Source organism: Panthera uncia, chromosome C2 (genome assembly GCF_023721935.1).
Source record: "Panthera uncia isolate 11264 chromosome C2, Puncia_PCG_1.0, whole genome shotgun sequence".
NCBI lineage: Eukaryota > Metazoa > Chordata > Mammalia > Carnivora > Felidae > Panthera > Panthera uncia.
Genome location: NC_064810.1, coordinates 27,754,163 through 27,775,592, shown reverse-complemented (window position 1 = coordinate 27,775,592; position 21,430 = coordinate 27,754,163). Strand labels below are relative to the sequence as shown.

Here is a 21,430-nt window from a genome sequence, read left to right as displayed (position 1 = left end):
TAATCCTGCTTGAGTGAGTTTGCTTGGTGATGATCAGAAGCAGCTTCTAAGTACCTTAGGATCCCACTCACCTACTGGCATCAAGGTCATCATTATTTTGGAAAGTTGCACTTTGACTATTCCAAGACCCTTGGCTTCTCAGAACCTTCCTCAGACTACTATCATTTACAACTTGGAGCAAAAGAGAGTCCTGGACTATAACTTTAGTGTGCTCACTTCATCTTTAATACTAGTTTGCTTTTCCTGAAGGCCATTTGGACACGTAAGAAGCACGATTTCAACTAAGACCTTATTTCTTCTCTTGGGGCCAGGGACAGGAAGTGTAGTTTTTCTGAATAAAATGCGATAATTAAAAATTAAAATGTTTATTACATTAATTTTACATAAGACAGTAAGGAAATTACATCTTTCTGCCCAATTCCACACATATGAAATGAGCTTCTGCTTTTACATCAATTTAACACATCTTTACTCAGCACCTAACTAATTACTGAATGTTTTACTTTTCTAATAATTCTTAGAACCTGGCCATTTGGTCATATAGCTAAGCGTCATCAAAGTCCTCTGATGAATGAATATTCATTCTAGTGCACTAGTTCGTATGTGGCACTGGTTTTTTTGCATTTCTACACCACAGGGACCCAGATGTCCTTTAGAATCTAAAATAGCTTAATGTTAATTCCAGCTCCTACCCTGGTTGAAGGTCTTATCATCAAGGAGTTACTTGTGCCACACTTATCAAGACAGCATGTTCTGCCTGAGTTTGGTTTTGGATAGTTCAGACAAAGGTAGCCCTCTGGAACATAAACATGTTCATGATTCTCAGGAGAGGCCATGAATTCTTGCCCAAGGCCTATCTCAGCACCATGGTGTTTGAAGAGTTGACAGTTTCTTTGCTAAAAGGCAAGACTTCTAAGATGCTCATGGCTATTTGTAGGAAAATATGGTACAACAGGTAATTAGACTTTTACTGGCAAAACCCCCAAAGTTTCCATTCTCCTTTCAAGGACCAGCTCCTCTTATCAGGAATTTCATAGCAGAACAAATTTCTGTAGATTAGAGAAGGGAGAAGGGAGGATGCCTGGGTTGGACCACAGAGATCACTAGCTCTAGGGCTAGGGGAGGCTGGCCAGTTCTTCAGGGAAATGGACGTGTTCCTACCACATAAATGACTTTGTTCATGTCCCAGACCAGTGAGGGGAGGAAGCCTTTCGTTTTTTGTGTGTGAAGAGATCACCTTCTGTTCATTTTCCGACTGGGCATAATTTATTGAGTAACTGCCATCTATTAGGATTTGGACTTGCCACTGAATGTAAAATTTAGAAGACACACTTCTTGACTTTAGAAGGAATACAAGGTAAGTTGTTAACTACTCTAATGAGTGCAATAAAAGAGGTCTACACAAAGCATTATGGGATTATGGAGGGCTGAACACTCTGCCCTAAAGGAATCACAGAAGAGCTTCCTTCAGCAGGTAACTATTATGTTTTAAAGACAAATATAAGTTTACAAGGCTGGGATTGGGAACGAGAGGGAAAGGAAGGAAGTATTTTAGGCAGACAATGTTATATGATTGAAGGCATTGATGCCAAGAAGGCAGATGTGCTCAGGAAATAGTGAATTATTCTTGGGAAGGTATGGACATTGGAATGTTTGGTGATGGTGGGCAGGAAGGTGTTAGGTGGTAGGACAATGAGCTAAAAGTGTGAAAATGCAGGCAGAGCCAGAAGTCAGAGAGCACACTACTAGATGTAGCAAGGCTAGCTGGCACATCCAATGGGGTGCAAACAGTCTTACAAGGATTTGCAGCTTGCTTATGAAAAGATGAGCTATAATGGCTGCCACAGGCAACCCGTTCAGTCGCAGGAGAAAGGGGTGGTTTTCTAATTATAAGAAAGTCATCTTACTATTTTATCTTTATATTACCATTTCATATTAATTAGCTAAGGGAAAATTCAATCTCATACGGTGGACTGACACTTTGGCTCTCCTTTGTGGTCCTGCTGGTGGTTTTCAAAACTATAGGCTATGACATCCACACGTTAGGCCACTTCCTTTCCAGAAGTGATTCCACAGGTGAATGCTCTATCAGCAAAAATGAGTAAAACACAGTCCACATGAATTTTTCTCAAAGTTTAGAGCACCTACCAATGAAGCTTGGTAAAAGCAAAGATTGGAGGACAGAATTTGTCTAAGTATTTGTGTCAACAAAATGCTATAAAAAGACTGCTTGGAATGGCTCAAAAATCCTCTTCCTCTGACTGCAGAAGTACACTATTTTAAAATTCGGGTTTTTTATATTTCCTGTTAGCTACTCAAAGACGACATCTTATGTGCAGCAGCATTTCCCCAGGGCTGACATTTATAAGATTTGAATTTTATTTCCAATTATTCCGCTACAACTCAAAAGAGTACATTAATTCTGGTTTTTCAAAACTTACCCATAACATGGCATCTTTAAAATGTTGTAAATAGTCCTGGACCATTTAGAGAAATGTAGAAAGAAGATAATGCTAAATAATACCAATAGATTCCTCCACCAACCCTACAAGGTGCCGGTGTCAGATACTCCTCTAAGTTTCATGGAATAAACAAAAAGTGACATGCTTAATAACAAATATTTAAAACCCATTTTTAATAACCAAATAGGTCACAGTTTAGAGATACCAGTAGTAGAAAAAACTTTGATTATTAAAGACTCTCCACATTTAAATCACTGGCACTATCTTGTAGTCAAGACCTAACTGGTTCTCTTCTTAAAAATCCCTTGAGGTGCCTGGCTGGCTCAGTCAGAAGAATATGCAACTCTTGATCTCGGGGTCATGGGTTCAAGCCTCACATTGGGCTTAGAGACTATGTAAATAAATAAATAGGTAAACTTAAAAAAAATCCCTTACTAGGCAATTACTCTGTGCACCTGTTATGTATTTTCACAATATAAATCAATAGATCAAACAAAACATGGTTGCACATCTCTGACTCTAAAGGTGTGGTGTCTGTATGTTGTAGCAAAGTGTTAACTTTTTCAGTATTTTAATAATGTAGAAGAGTTGAATGTATTTCTGCTACTCGGTTATGTTTTAGACAAGGTTTATAAACCTGTTAGGAGAGTACCTGCAAAATTTTCACTATTGTAATAGACTTATTTTAGTGACAGAAAATATAAACTCATTTTGGGAAAATGCCTTCTTCCTAAATTATCATTAATAACATATTTGTAAAATAAAAGTTCCCAGGCTGTCAGTTCCCAAAAATTGTTTTTTTTCCGTAAAAAAAATTGGTCTCTATTATTTATTACATATGTATTTCACTTATCATTGTCAATTGCTCATTACCTATACATATATATTATACATATATATATATATATATATATATATATATATATATATGGATGCATGTGTACACACATATACATTCATTTTTGGAATGTGACTGAAGACCATTTTAATTTTAAAATAAACATAACACTCATTGAAAACTGGATAAAAAACCTTCTAATAAAATCTTAATTTAAAACAAATATTCATCAAGTCTTTATTTTTTAACATTGTACAAATTCGTTCTCCCTTTTAAAATCTACAGTGCTCATTCAGTTATACACCAAATAACAGAATTGAGGACAGGTAGGCTGACTATCTTTTTGAGAGATGCTTTAATTGTTCTGCTTCTAGATACACTAAGTTGCTGGCCACCTTCTTCTTCGCCGCACCCCTCCCCCCACCCCCCACCCCCGCCTTAATTTTTCTGAGAAGGGCAAAGCATCCTTGAAGACTTGCTATTTTCATAACCAGAGATTTTTATATTTATGGAAAACCTAAACACCAGAGAAAGCCCACAAAATAACAGTCATTTCAAACCAAAGACAATGCATTTTTTCTCATTTATTCAAATTCACTGCAGGAAGTAAACACTAAAAGATTAAAAAACAAAACAAAAAATTCACACTGCAGTATGTACAGTTTCATGACATCACATGAAGAAATTAAATTTCTAATAAAAATGACAAATTATATTACTAAGCAGATTGCATCAAAATTGGTTGTGTAAACCCCAGAATTCATATCATGAATGGTAATGTGCCTGTATTCCAGTATACTGGAACACTCTTGGTATAATGTTACATTTCCAATGGGATTAAAAAATTCATGAAAGTAGTTGTCTGAACTCTTTATGTTGAAAAGTGGTTGACTTGATTTTAAAAAGTTTTAAGACCCTTGGATTCAAAGCACATTCTTTCACAAAGCTTAAACCACAGAAGTCATGTCCGGAAATGGAATACTGTCCTGTTGGGACGGACATCTGATCTGACTTGTTAAGACATTTTGCCAAATGCACAGACGCACAGGGTCCCCCATGCACTTTTCATGCAGCAGGTAATCACAACTTAAATAAAGGGTTTATTCTATACATTTGTCCAGACTTGCAACTGTATACACACATGCACAATTTTTAAGCCTGTCTGATTATATTTACACTTATACATGGAATATACAGAAACCAAAGAGATTAAAAGGCTTTTCTGTTGCATTAGAACAATACAAAATATGTATTTTTCATTAAGGAAATCACTATTTACATCACCTTTAAAAACTGATTTTAACATCTTCATGTAACAAGTCAATATATATATATATACATATTACAGATATATATATAGATATATCTATATATATATATAAAATATATATTCTCACCAGTTTACTCTTCTGTAAGATGTACCAGAGAATAAACAGGTAATGCTACCTTACTGATGCCAATGAGAGCTGTAGTACCCTTTCACAAATGACTTCATTAAGAAGAAATTGTCTAGATACCTAAAATAGTCCTTGAAAACGTGTGTATGTGCATCCTTGTATCTACATATGCATAAACAAAGTGGATATGGATGTATGCCCTTTCTCACCACTCTTCTTTAAAATCACCCTAAACTCAAATTGGGGACATTCTCCAGTACATCAGAACATCATTCTTGTGGTCATGTTTACCTACATATTATATACCCTCATCCCTTTAACTGTTAATAATGATAACAAAACCAACCAACCAAAGAAACAAACAAAAATGTAGCAATGCTGGCCCTTGATGTCCTTTTCCTTGACCTAAATTTCACTCCTTTGTAAAAGCCTCTTTTCCCCTAATCAAAAGGGAATACCAACAATTTTTCTAACCTACCTCTAAGGCTCCAGACTTTTCATAATGGCAGGAAAAAAATGACTTGCTTAAAAGCTCATTTATATTGTCACAAGATTGTCACAGAGTAAATATGGGATGGAGTAGAATATATTCACTGGCCAGTGGAATTTCCATTTCAGAATAAGCATATGCCTTCATCTCTCCATGATGTAGCATAATATTCACTCTTGACTACTGTTTTATAATATATCCAGTACCTATTTACAAATCATTTTGAGAAAAAAATAATCACTTAGGGTTTTGGATCATATTAGGAAATAACGCCCATTTTTAATATAAAAATCTTAGAAACAACTTCAAGTAGAACAACTTCAAATAGATATCCTTCTAATTAATAGTTGATTATGTAACGATTTTTTGATAGGTCAGTTGCAAACCTGGTTCACTTTTAAAAATAAAAATATCTAGTGAATGAATGGTGGACTGTAAAAACTGCACTTAAACATATGGATTCGTTTCAAGATCAAAACCCCATGTGGCTCAATAGTAAGTTCTTCCAAGATAACACCCGTGTTTACTTTTAATTACTATTTTAAAATAATAGATCCAATGGAGTGGTTGTGTACAACTCCTGTCACGCCATGCCTTTTCTACTTTTCTGTTAGTCAATCTGAGTTTAGTGCCATTCGTGGGTTTGAAGTAAGTATTTTCACCTTTGTCAGCAACGTTCTTAGGACAATGATTTTAATAGAAATTAAGGATGTATTCAGGAGAAGTGTCCAAACCATCCTGGAATCACCTGAGTTTGGTAAGTGGCCCTGTTATTCCATCCCTAAGGCTAATTAAGTAGATGTTACTCATTAGAACACATAAATAATCACAGATTTTCCTGAGATGTTGAGCCAGATATGAAAGTTGTCCCCTCCACCCAATTTTTTTTGGTCATAAAAAGTATTCTGAACCCGATTTCCAAAGACATAACGGTTATATATGAACTACAATATTGCAAATTTTGGGTTGATGTATAACTGTACTGGGGAAAATATAGGCATCAAATAGGGTTTGTTTTTTTTTTTTTGGTTTTTTGTTTTTTTTACAATCCTGTGTTCTGAGAAAAGTCATAAGCAATGGTTCTCAAACTTCAACATGCAGAAGAAACATCTGGGGAGTGTGTTAAGATGCAGATGGGAGATTCCCAGGTCCACTTAGCACAGATTGCTGTTCTGTAGATCTGAGATGCCGTCTAGGAATCTGCATTTTAAAACAAGTGCTCCAGATGATTCGAATGCAGGTGGTCTGAGTCCAGCTTTTAAGAAACCCTGGTCATAAGACTCACAGGTACCACAGAAATGGTGAGAAGTAAGTTTTACAAGAGATGGTGAAAATTGTCCAAAGAAAAGCCATTTTGCTTCTGTTAAAAACAACTTCTTAAATATTCAACTATTCAGGAAACCACCTGAAGATAAATGTTAACTTCCTAATTCTGTAAAAGGAGGAATATTAATTTAGTAAAGTAGTTAAAATACAAAAATGGAAATCTGCCTTTTTTTTTGTTTTTAAGGATCTATCAAACTTCCATCAGTTGTAATCAATTTTTACTAAGTAGTACAAGGTTTAAAGAATTAGGTATTGAAAAGGACTGGGGTGGGGTAGACACATTGGGAACCACAAAACCCCTTCCAAGAGTTAAAAATAATTTTTTTTTAGCAAAAGTGAAAAATGTAAGCATATTTTTTCTATTTTATTTTTGAATCAGATAATGAGAAGTGAATTAGTTTTTTTTTATTCAATAATTAACATTTAAAGAGTTATTTAACAATTTGGACTTAAAAACACATGTGTTATGTAGACTGACTTCTGCAAAGCAAAATAAAGTACCCTAATAAAGGCAGTAAAATGCATTAATCCACTATGGATGGAGATTTACATTTTCATTTATGCCTATTATTTGTGATTATAAAAGAATTTCATTCATAGGCTACTCACAGTTGTTGTCTGATGCATACAGAGTGTTAAACAACCAATTGCTAGTTCAGTAGTTTCCTCATGGCATCTAACGTAAAGCAAAAAGTAGTATGCATATTTAAACATCACCAGTAACCAATACTTTTCAAAATGAAAAAAGTTTCAATTATACCATGCTTTTCTCAAATCATGCTCTTATTTATACAGATCTCAAGTTCACACTAATTAGTTTTAAAAAGATCCAAAGCTGGATGGCAGGTACATTTTATTCTGATTCTTTTTTTATTGTTAGCACGTTTCCCAGAAGTCCATAAACTTCTCCATTTGCACTGTGTGGGCGAGAGGCATTACTTCCCATATGGCTATTGTAAGGGCTTCTGAGATTAAAGAAAGAAGCTTTAGTTTCTGCAGCAGGAAGTAACTCTTCTTTGATTGTAACCTGTGAGACGCTTTCAGCAGATGAGGGCTCCCTCCAAATGTCCTTGTCCTGTGTTTCTCGACTGGTAACAGAACTGCCTCCCTTCTGAAGCATGTAATACAGTATTGGGTTAGTTTTGGTCAGTCTGGGACAGTCTTTTTCATACTCATTCTTATCTGCATCTGTGATAACCCACTTAATGGGTCCCTTCTCACTGGTCATGGAACACCCATTCGAAAGCCCAGATTCTGGTCTAGACCCTGCACAGCCCATGTGCTCGGGAAAAGAAGGGCTCATGGGAGTTTTTACTCCCCCTGGGTATGGAAATGTCCTGCTATCCATGCAACTGCTCGGCTGAGGGGAGCTGTACATCAGTCCATTTAAAGAAGAAATGCTGAATTCAGGCTTGCTGTTGGTCACAGTATTTTTGTGTCCTTTCTTTTTACTCTCGACAACAGAGTTACTCCTGTGCTGGGACAAATCTCTTACACAGTTTTCTGAGAGAAGCAGCTGTTTCAGAACATTGAAGCTTTTGCTCTCTCTGGCCCAACTCCTATGTTCACCATCGCTGGCTGAACCATGGCTGGCAGGATATTTAAATTCAAGATCACTTTTGTTAAATTTCAGCTCTTGCTGGTTAAGCAAGGACCCATACAACACTTCTGAAGCACTGTGACTGTTTGCAGCATCGACTATATTATTTTTCATCTTTTTAAACGGATTTTCTAAAGGCTCCGTGTAAAGCTTCCTTTTCTTAGGAACCATGCAAAGATTCTTTGATTCTAGAAGTGTCAGTTCACTATTTCTGTGACTATTGTCCAGATCATCTGCCAGGTAACTCTCTTGGTTCTGTCTTAGCAATCGACTTAACAGACCATTCTTTGAGAAAGAAAAATCCTGAGGTGAAACGGGCTCCGATTTAAAGTCCTCGGGCACTGGTAAGGCAGCTGTGCTTCTCTGCACGGGAGGAGCCATACCTAAGAATGGGGCACCCTTGGCGTCGTGGCTCAAGTGCACATTTGTATTATGAATATGTAAGTCATCGCAAGGCTCAGATTTTATTTTTACCATCAGTATTTGTTCATTTAAAGCTCTATCTGTGTGTTCCTGAGTGCTTTCATCTCTTAAAGGAATTTTCTCTTTCTTTTCACTCTTCCCTTTGTTGGGGTTTCCCAGGAGCAACTGGAGGACAGTGCGCCTTTCAAGCAGATTTTCTATTTCAGAACCAGAAAGTCCTGATTCGGGACCTGTTGCTGGACTGCTAAATGCCTTATTTTCTTCAACCGCATTTGTTTTATTTGAGAGCAGAGGACTATTTAATCTGTCAACCATGCCTACAGGTTTATCTGTGTTTACACTTAGCAGCTGCTTACTAGGTCTCTGCTCGTCTCCTGCTGTGGAAGACTGCATTCCACACTGAGCTAAATTTTGTAACAGTTTACTGGCACTGAAAGTTGCAGAGTTTTGTGCACCTTCATTTTGGACTGGTTTCTCTCCTTGCGATTCTTTGCTTTTCGTAAGGTCCATCAAGTGGTTAGATGCAGTATTTGCTGGCTTTTCAGGTTGAGAGCTGCAGGCATATGGTGGGGAGTTCCATTTGATGACCAGAGAGTGTTGGGAAAGGTTGATGGGAGACTCTGCTTTTGAGGATCCCAGTAATGGAGGAGTGCTCACTGGGGTAGTCCTGTTTGTACTGGGGCTTTCTATTACAGAAGTCCTCGTGTAATTCTGTGAACCGAACTTCGTCACATCACTGTGTACTTCCTGAGGACTGCTGTTTCTTTCGACGCTTTCTTCATTCTTATGGCCAAGGAGCAATTGAAGAAGTGTTACTTTCTGGTGCGAATTTAGCTTGGAATTCTTTGAGGTATCTTGATCTTCTTTGAGATCGACACTGGGGACTTTGGGATCCCAAGTGTTTAGCAAGGACTGAGTTAAATTATCTAGAGAAACAGGCTGGTCGGGTTCTGGTTTCTCAATTCGATGTTTGCAGGACAAGTCTATGGGAACACAGTTGGAATAAGAACTTTCATCGCCACTGCTATCATCTGTAAAACTAGGATTGTTATCTGAGTACTCATCAATGGTTGTAGGTGTACTGCTATCCTCAAAAATGCTTCCTCTCTCACTATGATTATGTCCGTTCATTGGCTTTGGTATGGTCTGGCTTTTAAGAAGATGTAAAAGCAAACTATTACTAGCAGCTTGTTTTATACTGTTTCTTTCCAGTGAGTTCTTATAGCCTGCATTTTTGGGGGAAGAGGGAACACCCACTGGATTCTGAAATGTGGCATTCTTGCTAGCCATTAGTTTGCTTGATGATGTTCTTGCCTGACCATTGAGATGGCTTGACATTCCTTTTGAGAGCTGGAAACTGCCAACATCCTTCTGGCCATTTTCCTGCAATCTGGCCATCGCAGCAAGTCTCTCACTTGCCGCCTGACTGGCGTTTTGTGTTTTTAAAGCATGTTCTCGAGAATACTGCTGCAAATGGGCTTCACTCGAAAGGAGTAATGCTAACTGGCTGCAAGCAACACTAGGTTTGGGGGAAGTGGCAGGACTAGCCCTTTTTTCCACCATGCTTGCAACCGCCTGCAATCTTGCAGCACACGACAAGGGTTCGCTCATGACCTTTGTCCCACTTTGTCCAACACGATGCGGTGACTCTGGGAACCGATCTCTGATGAGGTTCTTAGTTACGTCAGGAAGACTGGTATCAGGCTTTTGATCTTTAGCTTTACTTTTCTTCAACAAAGTTTTTAAGTGACTTGACGCAACACCGTAGCACCTTAAATCTTTTTCCACTTTTAAGGAGTCATGACTGAGGGCATATCCTTGCTCCTTGAGGCTCTGCCTAATTTGTTGCGACAGAGCAACGGTCTGCAGCCTAGAGCTGAATGACTGAAGCAAAGAGGCCAGTAATGTGCTATCTTGTTTGCCTTTAGGCACATTGTCAACCATGCCAGCTAGCAAAGCTTCCTTCTTTACGTTTAAATTTACGATGGAATCAGACAGCCTCTTCCGCTTCGCTGCGTTCCAGTCCTCAGAAGACTGCAAGAGCCTGGCTTTTTTGAGATGCAACATGCCAGATCCCTGATGTGAATGTGTATTGAGAACGGGCCCATTACTTTGACAGGTGGGAAATGCACTGCCAGAAATGTTAAAGTTCTGATCGTCTTCATTATGCCCAGCAGACTTTTTGTCAACGGCAGTCCCTGATCCCTCTGCTGCCTGATGCATTAGTAATCCTTCTAGGTAAGTTAAAACAATAGAATCCTGGTGCACATCAGAGCCAAGCTCTTCTCCATGAGTCATGTTCAATAGAAGTGTTCACAAGGGCTTGGTTTCTAGTCACGCTGAAGAATGGTTTTCTGTGGGGGAGTGAGATGTAACTTTAATAAGTGGGCGTCAGTTTATCACCTTCCATGGTAATTAGACAGAGATGCACTGTTTCACTCCAACCAGGATTTCTTTTGGCAATGACAAGAAAAAAAGCAGGCAAACTCCAAAGCAGTAGGACCACAGAGCAGATCAACTCCTAAGCAAGAAGAAGCAGAAGAATTCCTTAATACGTAGGTCTACAGAAGCAAGCAGACAGACTCCTTAGTGAATGCACTGCTCCTTCTTCATCTTGCTTCCAATTAAATGCAAATATCAGTGCTCTAAAAAATAAATAAATACATAAAAAAGTTAGGAAGGGACAGAGCTAGAATTATGCTATGATACCTATAAGCAAAACAATCAAATATGTGTAAGTTTCTGCATATATGTGTGTGTATACATAAACATAATACACATACATATGTATGAATTATAGTCACTTCTTTAGTAATATATTTTGCCATTCCTATTAGATCGGAAATCTCCACTGGAAAGCCTATAAATTAATCCATATTGTTAAAATGATCAAATCATTTAGAGAAAGCACTTAGGTGTTACAGGACTGTCTTCCGAAGAGCACAAAGTTTCTGAATTTTCATGAGCACTTTTCTGCAAAGTAATATGAAGCTAAGTCTCTTTTACAGTAAGGGAGCCAGAATTTGCTCTCTGACGTGCCTGGGAGCTTATGAAGGAACAAAAGCAGCAGTCCAGGAGAAAACAAGAAAAGAGACAAACATGACATGAACCCCTCTGATAAGCTGGATGTGGAGGTGAGGACTGAAGAGAGATGCACTTCTGACATCATCCTTGAAACATCACACATTCCACAAGTGATCTGTAGATCTTCTGTTTTCAAAGAAATGGAAGCACTAACAAATACAAGTATTTTGTGGGCCTATGCAAACTATGACAGTCTTAGTCATATTCATAAACATTTAAGTGTAATCACAAACTTATTCACCCGTAATTTTTACCATGACTTATTAAAAACAGAAGAGATGGATTCTCTAGATGCTCATCAAGTGTATCCGAGGTTTAATGTTTGTTTTGAAATCTTTACTCGTTTGCTTTATGTAGAAATTTTAATGTGAGGTCCATTCTGAGCACAGGCAGAACATAGGTTGTGGGTGAACCTGTAACTCCCAAGTTCCTAGGATGTTCCTAATATAAAGTACTTTTCTCCCCATGCATGCTATCTCTTTTTGTGTGGCTTTGCTATTACTGAGTATAAATAAATTAAAATACTGTATGTGATTTGACACAATTTTGTAAGATTTTAAAATAAAAATCATTAATTTAGAAAAACGTGTTAAGGTACTTGTACCTACTTTTAGTTTAGAAAATGTGGTTACTCTAAGATGTATAAGTATAACTATGTGTATACAATAGGCTATCACAGCATCCTGTTGAAAAATGGGCAGGAAATGAATTTAGAATAGATTTGAAGGGAAGATAATTGACTTCTTCCAGAAAATTCTAAGTCAACGTGGTTGTTTTTCATTAATTTCTTTGGAAAGAAATTCTACAAATAGCACCATTACATGAAACGGTAAGGAAAGAACTTCTTAGAGAAACCTGCTTTTTAATAAGATGACTCTGTAAATGAAAGATTGTATTTCCTATGACACTGCTTCAGGCGGCACTCAGCCACAACACCTACCATCATTCTAGCAAAAAATGAAATGCTGAAGAAATTAGGAACTCTGAGACTACTTAAGGCCTGAATTCACTCAGACTCTGCTATTAAAAACTCTTCAGGGAATCCAGTGAGCCAAATCTCTTCAGAAAACTTCCTTTTCTTTCCTTTCAATAACTGAAGCAGGAGAAATCGTTACATTTTATTAATATTTAAGTCAATTTATAAATAACAAAGCAAGAACGGAGAGATAATAAAAAACAAATCCATTATAATTTTAAATAAGAATTTACACATAGCCAACCCATTCTTAATTCCGTATCTTCCTGGTTTTGAAAGACAACATATCCATATGGGCAACTGACAGCTTGTTAACTGTCATGCATGAACTTGGAAATATCTTGTAAACATCAATTCCAGATTGCAAATACATGTCTAAGAGGCGGGCGTTATCACTTCTGGGTCTGCTCTCTGTACCTGTATAAATCAAAATGTGTTACTTTGGAAAACTTCGGTAGCTCATAATTATGCTGAAGAGAGGACAGACATCTTCCTTGTTCCATAAACTGCAAAATATGTATTTTATTTTTAGATTTTCTAATGCCAATTACAACGATTAATCAATGGATTATCTCATTTCCACGTCATCTATTTTCTTCTAATCTCTTTTCTTACATACCAGCCTTCAATAACTGTCCACTTATGAACCATTTCAAATAAATTTTGGTGTGCCAACATGATAAGAGAAGAAAGAGTACTGCCATGCATCCTTTGAGCAAAACAGGGCAGTTGAGGTTCTTGTCACGAAATACTGAGTGATGAAGTCCTTCTTATTGAATAGCTGAGTAGACGGAAGTAGCCTATTTCCTTTTTGTCTTTAGAAATATACTGCTATGGGAACAATGTGAGGTGACAGATGTATTAACTAACTTTACTATGATAATCATTTTGCAATATATGTGCATATCAAATCATCATGTTGTACACCTTAAACCTTCACAATGTTACATGTCAATTATGTTTCAATAAACCTGGGAAAATGAGAACCATACTGTTGAACTATATTGTTCACTCATCAATTCTTGAGTCTGAGAAAATTCATTTAGGATTTTGTCCTCTGAAGACAACAGTCCGTGATGTTGCCTGTGCACTCAATGTCACCATCATCATTCATGTCTAGAGTACAACTATCATTCTCTTTGCAGCCATCCTCTGATTCATCTAATTGAAGCATCTTCCTATGCCAACTTTCTTCTCTTTCACATTATAGATGGGAAGGAAAAATACTGAATTCTCTATTGTGTTTCCTAAAAACTTAAAACAGAAGAAGAAGACTACAAAGACAGTGTCTCCAGACTTTTCTTCTGAAACATTCATGAGAAATGATACAGAATTAATGGGCTATGCAATAAGGAAACTGAAGATGATACAGGGATGACTTATTTCATTATTGCATCATCCTTCTAGGCACTTCTATTATTTTCCCTTGGCTTATTATTTAGTCTTTATTTGGCACAACTGGAAATAATGAATCAATTCTCAAGATCAGAAAATGGAAAAATATACATAGATATAGGAAAATTAAGATCACTAAAGTTCCAATAATGTATCTTTGATTTATAAAAGGTTCTATTAGACATATATAGTAATAGCAATATAACACTGTTCTTTCCTATTAAAAATACATTCATTAAAACTTTAAGAACAAATAAAAGTCATATAATCCTTGCTACTACTTAGAAATATTAAAAAAAAAAAACTTCAAAATCTAAAACCAGATTTGTGGTGCCTGGGTGGCTCAGTGGGTTAAGCATCTGACTCTTGATTTCAGCTCAGGTAATAATCTCATGGTTTGTGGGTTCGAGTCCCATGATAGGCTCTGCGCTGACACCGTGGAGCCTGCTGATTCTATCTCCCTCTCTCTCTCTCTGCCCCTCCCTGCTTGCTATTTCTTTCTCTCAAAAAAATAAATAAAACATTAAAAAAAAAAAACAACTAAAAAACTAACATTACATGTTTCAAAGAATGCTGCCTGAGAGTATATCAAGGATTAATGTATTTCATGGCAATTTAATAAAATTCATGTAAAACTACTTCACAATGTTAAAATTATAAACTGAATCTTCCTTTTATTAATTTAAAATTGTTTGTAAGAATAAAAACCTTTTAAATTTCATAAAATTGACTTTTCACTGCTCTTACTAGCCTACAGTTAAAAAAAAATTGCTAGATTTAAAAAAACAATAAAATCAAACTAAACTGTGAAAGAATTCCATGGAATCTTGACCATATGCACAGATTTGGAGAAAGATCCAAGCTTCAACACACAGACTAGTTTATTTAAATATCTAGTAAAATGCTTGAATTCAGAGAGTATTTTTTAAAAGCTACATTTTTAAGTACCTGAAAAATATGAAATTATGTTGAAGTCTAACTTTTTTTATTTAGAGTTTTAATCAATAAGATAGTTGTAAATAATTTGCACATTAACCATTCCCAAATGGGTATCATATTGATCTTTGAGGAAGTTAAACTAATTTCATTGAAATGTGTTTTGTACTTTCTATTTGGAAATGGCTTATTAAGCAAAGGGAAAATCTGAATTTTTAACCACTTTTGAAAATGGCAAAATAAAATTTTATTTGGATAAATGAAGGATGAATCTAATAGAATTCTTATATGTGGGACTACTTTTGGTTGACAACACATAAATAATGAGAAAGGTCTTCCTCCAGCTGTTTTTAAGGAAAGGATACAGTATCTTACTTGTCATTAAACTCTCCATTAAAAACACATTTCAATGACTAAACATCCATGAAGTTACTTTGTATGGTGGTTAAATTATGTCTAGTGAACACTTCATGACTTCCAATTGTTTCTGTGAAATCTCTTCTAATTTATTTTGCATTAGCAAGTAATACCAGTTTGCTGAATTTAAAGGTATTTCTCCAATGCCACTTTAATAAGCATTTCAATTTTTGGCTCTGGTTCCTCAAAATGTAAAATTAACTGAAAGTCTACTTATCCGTGACATTCAAGAATAACTCCTATTGGATAACGTTACCAAAATTCCACTGTAGATTATTTTAGGGATGCTTTTTATACAAAAGGCTAAGAAAAATATTAAGATGTTTCACTAAGGATTAGAAGAAAAATATTGAAGTTTTAAGAAGATTCCAAAGTCCTAATTATTGAACCTTTTATTAATACAAACTGAGGTAAATAATTCAGAAAATTCTTGGTGTTCTCTAAGGTGAGGCCTTGAAAAAAAGTTTTAAAAGTTGAAAGGAAACAAAATCCAAGAAAAATTTATCAGGAGGATGTAACACCAAACATTTTATCCAAATGTGTAAGATTAGGCTTTCCAAACCAGTGGCCTATGAAAAGTTCTAATACATAGCACTCAACACTTAATTTCACAGAACAAGAAAGAAAAAGTAACATTTCAGATAAGGGTTCTGGAGCTTCTTTAAAAAGTCAAGATTACAGTGAATCCCCTATTATAAACTGAAAGTTATTTTTTAACCAAGTCAACAAAACTGTAACTGAAAAAGGAAATACTACCAATACCGATACCACAGAAATGAAAATGATCATAAGAGGTTACTATGAACAACTATACTCCCAACAAACTTGACAACCTATAAGAAATGGAAATATTCCTAGAAACATACAACTTCCAAAGACTGAATCAGGAAAAAAATAGAAAATCTGAATAGACCAATTACTAGTACGGCAATCAAATTAGTGCTAAAATATCTCCCAATGAAGAAAAGCCCAGGACCAGAATTTCACGGAACATTTGAAAAATTAACACCAATCCTTATCAAACCCTTGCAAAAAGTCAAAGATGAGGGAACACTGCCAAACTCATTTTATGAGGTCAGCATTACCCTGATACCAAAACCAGAAAAAGGTCACTACCAGACAAACAAACAAAAAAAGACTACAATGATGAATTATATATGATGAGTGTAGATACAAAAATTTTCAGTAAGATACTAGTAAACCAAATTCGGCAGCATATTAAAAGAATCATTCACCATGATCAAATGGGATTAATCCCAGAGATGCATGGGTGGTTCAACACCAGCAAATGAATCAATGTGATACATCACATTAATGGAATGAAATTATCATGACCATCTCACTGGATGCAGAAAAAGCATTTGACAAAATTCAACATCTACTCGTTAAAAATAGGCATAGAAGAAACATCTCAACATAGTAAAGGCCATTATATGACAAACCCACAGCTAACAGCACACTCAATGGTGAAAAGTTAAAAGTTTTTGCTTTGAGATCAGGAGCAAGGCAAGGATGTCCAATCTCACCACTCCTATTAAAATGGTATTAGTCCTAGGTAGAGCAATTAGGCAAGAAAAAGAAATAAAAGGTGTCAGAATTAGAAAGGAAGAAGTAAAAACTTTCTCTATTTATAATGATTTTATACATAGAAAACCCTAAAGATTCAACCAAGCAAAAAACTGTTAGATGTAATCAATAAGTTCAGTAAAAATTGCAAGATACAAAATTAACCGACAAAAATCAGCAGCATTTCTATACACTAGCAATGAATTTTCTGAAAAAGAAATCGATCCTATTTATAATAGCGTCACAAACAAAATAGTTAGAAATAAATTTAACTAAGGAAGTGAATGATCTCTCCTCTGAAAACTACAAGACACTCATGAAAGAAAAGGAAGAAGACACAAATAAATGAAAAGGTATCCTGTGTTCACGGACTGGAACAATTAATACTGCTAAAATGTCAACGCTACCAAAAGCCGTCAACTTAATGCCATTCCTATCAAGATTCCAATGGAATTTTTTCATAGAAGAATGAAAAACACTCTTAAAATTTATATGAAACCACAAAAGATACCAAATAGTAAAATATATATACATATATATATATGTGTATATATATACATATACATATATATATATGTGTATATATATATATACACATATATATATATACATATGTATATATATACATACACACATATATATATATCTCCTAGGAAAGTAGAATAAAGCAGGAGGCATCACACTTTTTGATTTCAACCTATACTATAAAGCTACACTCATCAAAATAGCTTGTATTAGCATAAAAACAAACAGGCCAATGGGACAGAAGAAAGAACCCCAAAATAAACTGAAGCATATACGATCAACTAATATTTTGACAACGGAGCCAAAAATACTGAATGGAGAAAAGACAGCCTTTTCAATTAATGGTATGGGGATAACTGGATAACATGTAAAAGAATAAACCTGGACTCATATATTTTACTACTCCCCAAAATTAACTCAAAATGTATTAGACTTAAATATATGATCTGAAATCATGAAATTCCTCGAAGAAAACATAGGAATAAAGCTCCCTGATGTGGGTCTTGGTAATGAGTTTTGGGATACAACACCTAGCAATAAAATAAAGCACAAACAATAAAATAAAAAATATACTACATCAAACTAAAAAGCTTCTGCACAGCAAAATAAATCATTGACAGAGTGAAAAGACAACTGATGGAATGGGAAAAGATATTTACAAGCCATATATCTGATAAGGGTTAATAACCAAAAAATATAAAGAACTCATACAACTTAATAGCAAAAACGGCAAATAAATCATTTTTAAAAAGGGCAAAGGACCTGAAGTGACATTTCTCCACAGAAGATATACAGAGAGCCAACAGGTATGTGAAAATATGCTCAGTATCAGTAGTCATTAGGGAAATGCAAATTAAAATTACAATGGGCTATCACCTCATGCCTGTTAGAATGACCACCATCAAAGGACAAGACATAGCAAATGCTAATGTGGATGCAGAGAAAAAAAGTCCTTGTGCACTTTTGGTGGGATTTAAACTGGTACAGCCACTATGGAAAACAGTATGGAGGATCCTCAAAAATTAAAAATAGACCAATCATACGATTTGGCAATTGTACTGCTGAGAATATATCCAAAGCCAATGAAAATACTAATTTGAAAATATATCTGCATCCCCTTATTCCTAGCAGTATTATTAACAAAAGCCAAGACATGGAAATAAGCTAAGTGTCCATGGATGGATGAATGAACAAAGTAGCTGTGAAATACACACACACACACACACACACACACACACACACACACACACACAAATACACATGACGGCATATCATTCAGCCATTAAAAAACAAGGAAATTTTACCATTTGTGACAACATAGATGGCCTTTGAGGCATTATGTGCCTCATATGTGCCTAAGTGAAATAATAAGTCAGACAGAGAAAGGCAGATACCATATACGGTATCACTTATATGGAAAATCCAAAACAAAAACAAAACAAAACAGCAAACTCAAAGAGATCACACTTACCGCTTATCATTACCAGAGGCAGAGAGTTGGGGGGAGGGGAGATGGGAGGAAGGTGGTCAAAAGATACAGACTTCCTGTTCTAAGATAAATAAGTCCTTGAGATGTAACACACAGCATGATGACTAGAGCTAGCACTGCTGTATGATATATAGGAAAGTTGTTAAGAGAGTAAATCCTAAGAGTTCTCATAATGAGTTTTTTTTCCTTTTTTTAAAAATTGTATTTATATGAGAAGATGGAAGTCAGCTAAATGTATGGTAGTATTCATTTCACAATATGTGAAAATCAAGTCACTGTGCTGTAAAATTACAGTGACATATGTCAACTACTTCTCAAGCTGGAAAAACAAAAGAATTCTAAGTATTTGTAAACATTTGAAAAATGGAGTTATTGTGTCTAAAAAAATTATAAATATCATTTGCTATTTTTTTGATTATCATAACTATTGTTTTATTCCACTTTACAATTGTCTTACATATAGGGGCATCTGGGTGTCTCAGTCGGTTAAAGCGCCCAACTTCGGCTCAGGTCAGTATCTCACTCGCGTTGGTGAATTTGAGCACTGCGTCGGGCTCTGTACTGACCGCTCGGAGCCTGGAGCCTGCTTTGAGTTCTGTGTCTCCCTCCCTCTCTGCCCTTCCCTTGATCACACTCTGTCTCTCTCTCTCTCAAAAATAAACATTAAAAAAAATTAAAAAATAAATAAATAAAACTGTCTTATATATAAATGGAAACTAGTTATTAAATTTAGATTTAGTTTCAGTAACTCAGTCTAAAAGACTGATCACCACCACAACAGAAGCAGAATAAATGACAGAAAAGGGAAAAAAGAAAAGTTGGTTTTTGAAAAAAATTTAAGGAAAAAAAACCACATTCAATTGTTGTCATTTCAAGCAGGGAATAATAAGGACATGATAAGAAAGGACGACTGAAATTTATTAGAATGCATTTCTAATCTATTGAGAAAAAAGGAATAGATATTAATGTCCTTTGATATAATTTGAATTCTGAGACAGTAACTTTCTTTGTAGTATTATCTTTGTGCAAAGACGGATGTGTGGTTGTACAATTTGATGGGTGCCAAGAAAATAAACTTATCTGAAAACATTTTGCTCAACTGAGGGCCTCAACATTGTAGAACAGAAGAGCTTCTTGCCGTCTCCCAGGGGTTCTCAATTTAAATAGTAAATAGTCTTCAAAGGTTGGTAACAGAAGCCAGTGACACTGTGTGAGTAAAACAGCGGCCCAGATTGCTCTCCATTGCAACCTGAGGGACTTAACATATTTTTGCCCAAGGCCAAATTTGCTCCTAACTTCGAGGTCCATCAGCTTTAACTTGCTGTCAGCTGCTTCCATAGGAGTAAAACTGTGTCATTCACATTCTCTATTAAATGAGACTCACTAGGACATGCCAATGTTTGCCTGACTCAAGTGTTCAATATAAAGACATGTGTATGTGAGGACCTCTTCAACCCTAAAATTTTATTTCTATGACTCCAAGTAATTTATCAAATTGTAGCTGATAACAAGGACAAGCATGTTAACCAGAAAGTTGATAATGCTATCATAAAGTTGTGGAAACAGTCCTGACCAATATGTGTCATAGTCTTTTCAGTGAATTCTGGGGGAAGGAAATGATTTTGTAATAGCTATACAACCTCCCCATCCAATCGCCCCAAATTATTTATCTTCATTACTTTCTTTAAGGGGGCCACAGAATTTCAAACAGATGTTTACTTCAAAGCTAAAAATGAGCTTGTATCCAAACTGGAGCTTTTGCTGATCTCACAATGACTACATACTGAATAAAATGCAATAATAAAGATTCAGGATCCTTGGTGGCAGATAAAAGCATATGAGAGAGAGGACAATTATTGTCCTGGTGACAGAAACAAATATCTCCTATAACTGATATAGCAAAAGAAAGAGCTTCATTGTTCTGAATTATGAGAAGGCTTATGTTTATGAAGCAAATTCGATAAAAGCCACTATTTCACTCTACCTTTACAATTCATTAAAAAAATTAATCTTAAATCAAAATTAAGATTTGAAGCAAAAAAAAGGCCCACGAATCACAGGAGCTAGAGAAAGAGCTTAACTGCCAAACAATTTCTATTCCAAAAATGTAATATTTTCCTGGATACTACTTTGCATTTTCTTGAAAACACGGAAAACTAGAATATCATTAACGAAAATTAATTCTAACTACAACTGTTAAAAATCCAGAAGATAAACATTATATGATAAATACATAATTATTTAGCATTAATATTAATGTCTCTCACTGCCTCCTACTATTCTTGAATAAAAAACAGCTTCTTTGAAGAAACACAAAACAATCACTAACAAATTATTTTGGTAGCACATAAAAGTGAAAAAAAAAGGGGGGTTTAAGTATAAAACAAACAGAGAGCATAGGTTCTCCTAACTTTTTTCAATAGCTGTTCAAAATAACTGGTTCTTTCTATCAGTTTTCAAAAGCATATTTTCCAAACTCTATCAAAATATAAAATATAATGGAAAA

At 35.5% G+C, this 21,430-nt stretch overlaps 1 protein-coding gene across 4 annotated transcripts in view; it reads right to left on the bottom strand.

Moving 5' to 3' along the window:
* Positions 1–5,235: 5,235 nt before the first annotated feature.
* Positions 5,236–21,430, bottom strand: part of NRIP1 (nuclear receptor interacting protein 1) — a 101,745-nt gene continuing 85,550 nt past the window's right edge. For all 4 annotated transcript variants that reach the window (XM_049627986.1, XM_049627982.1, XM_049627983.1 and 1 more), the window contains exon 3: positions 5,236–11,181. In XM_049627986.1, coding sequence (XP_049483943.1) covers positions 7,367–10,834 — 3,468 coding nt within the window. In that variant the 5' untranslated portion in view covers positions 10,835–11,181 and the 3' untranslated portion in view covers positions 5,236–7,366. The remainder of the gene's footprint in view (positions 11,182–21,430) is intronic.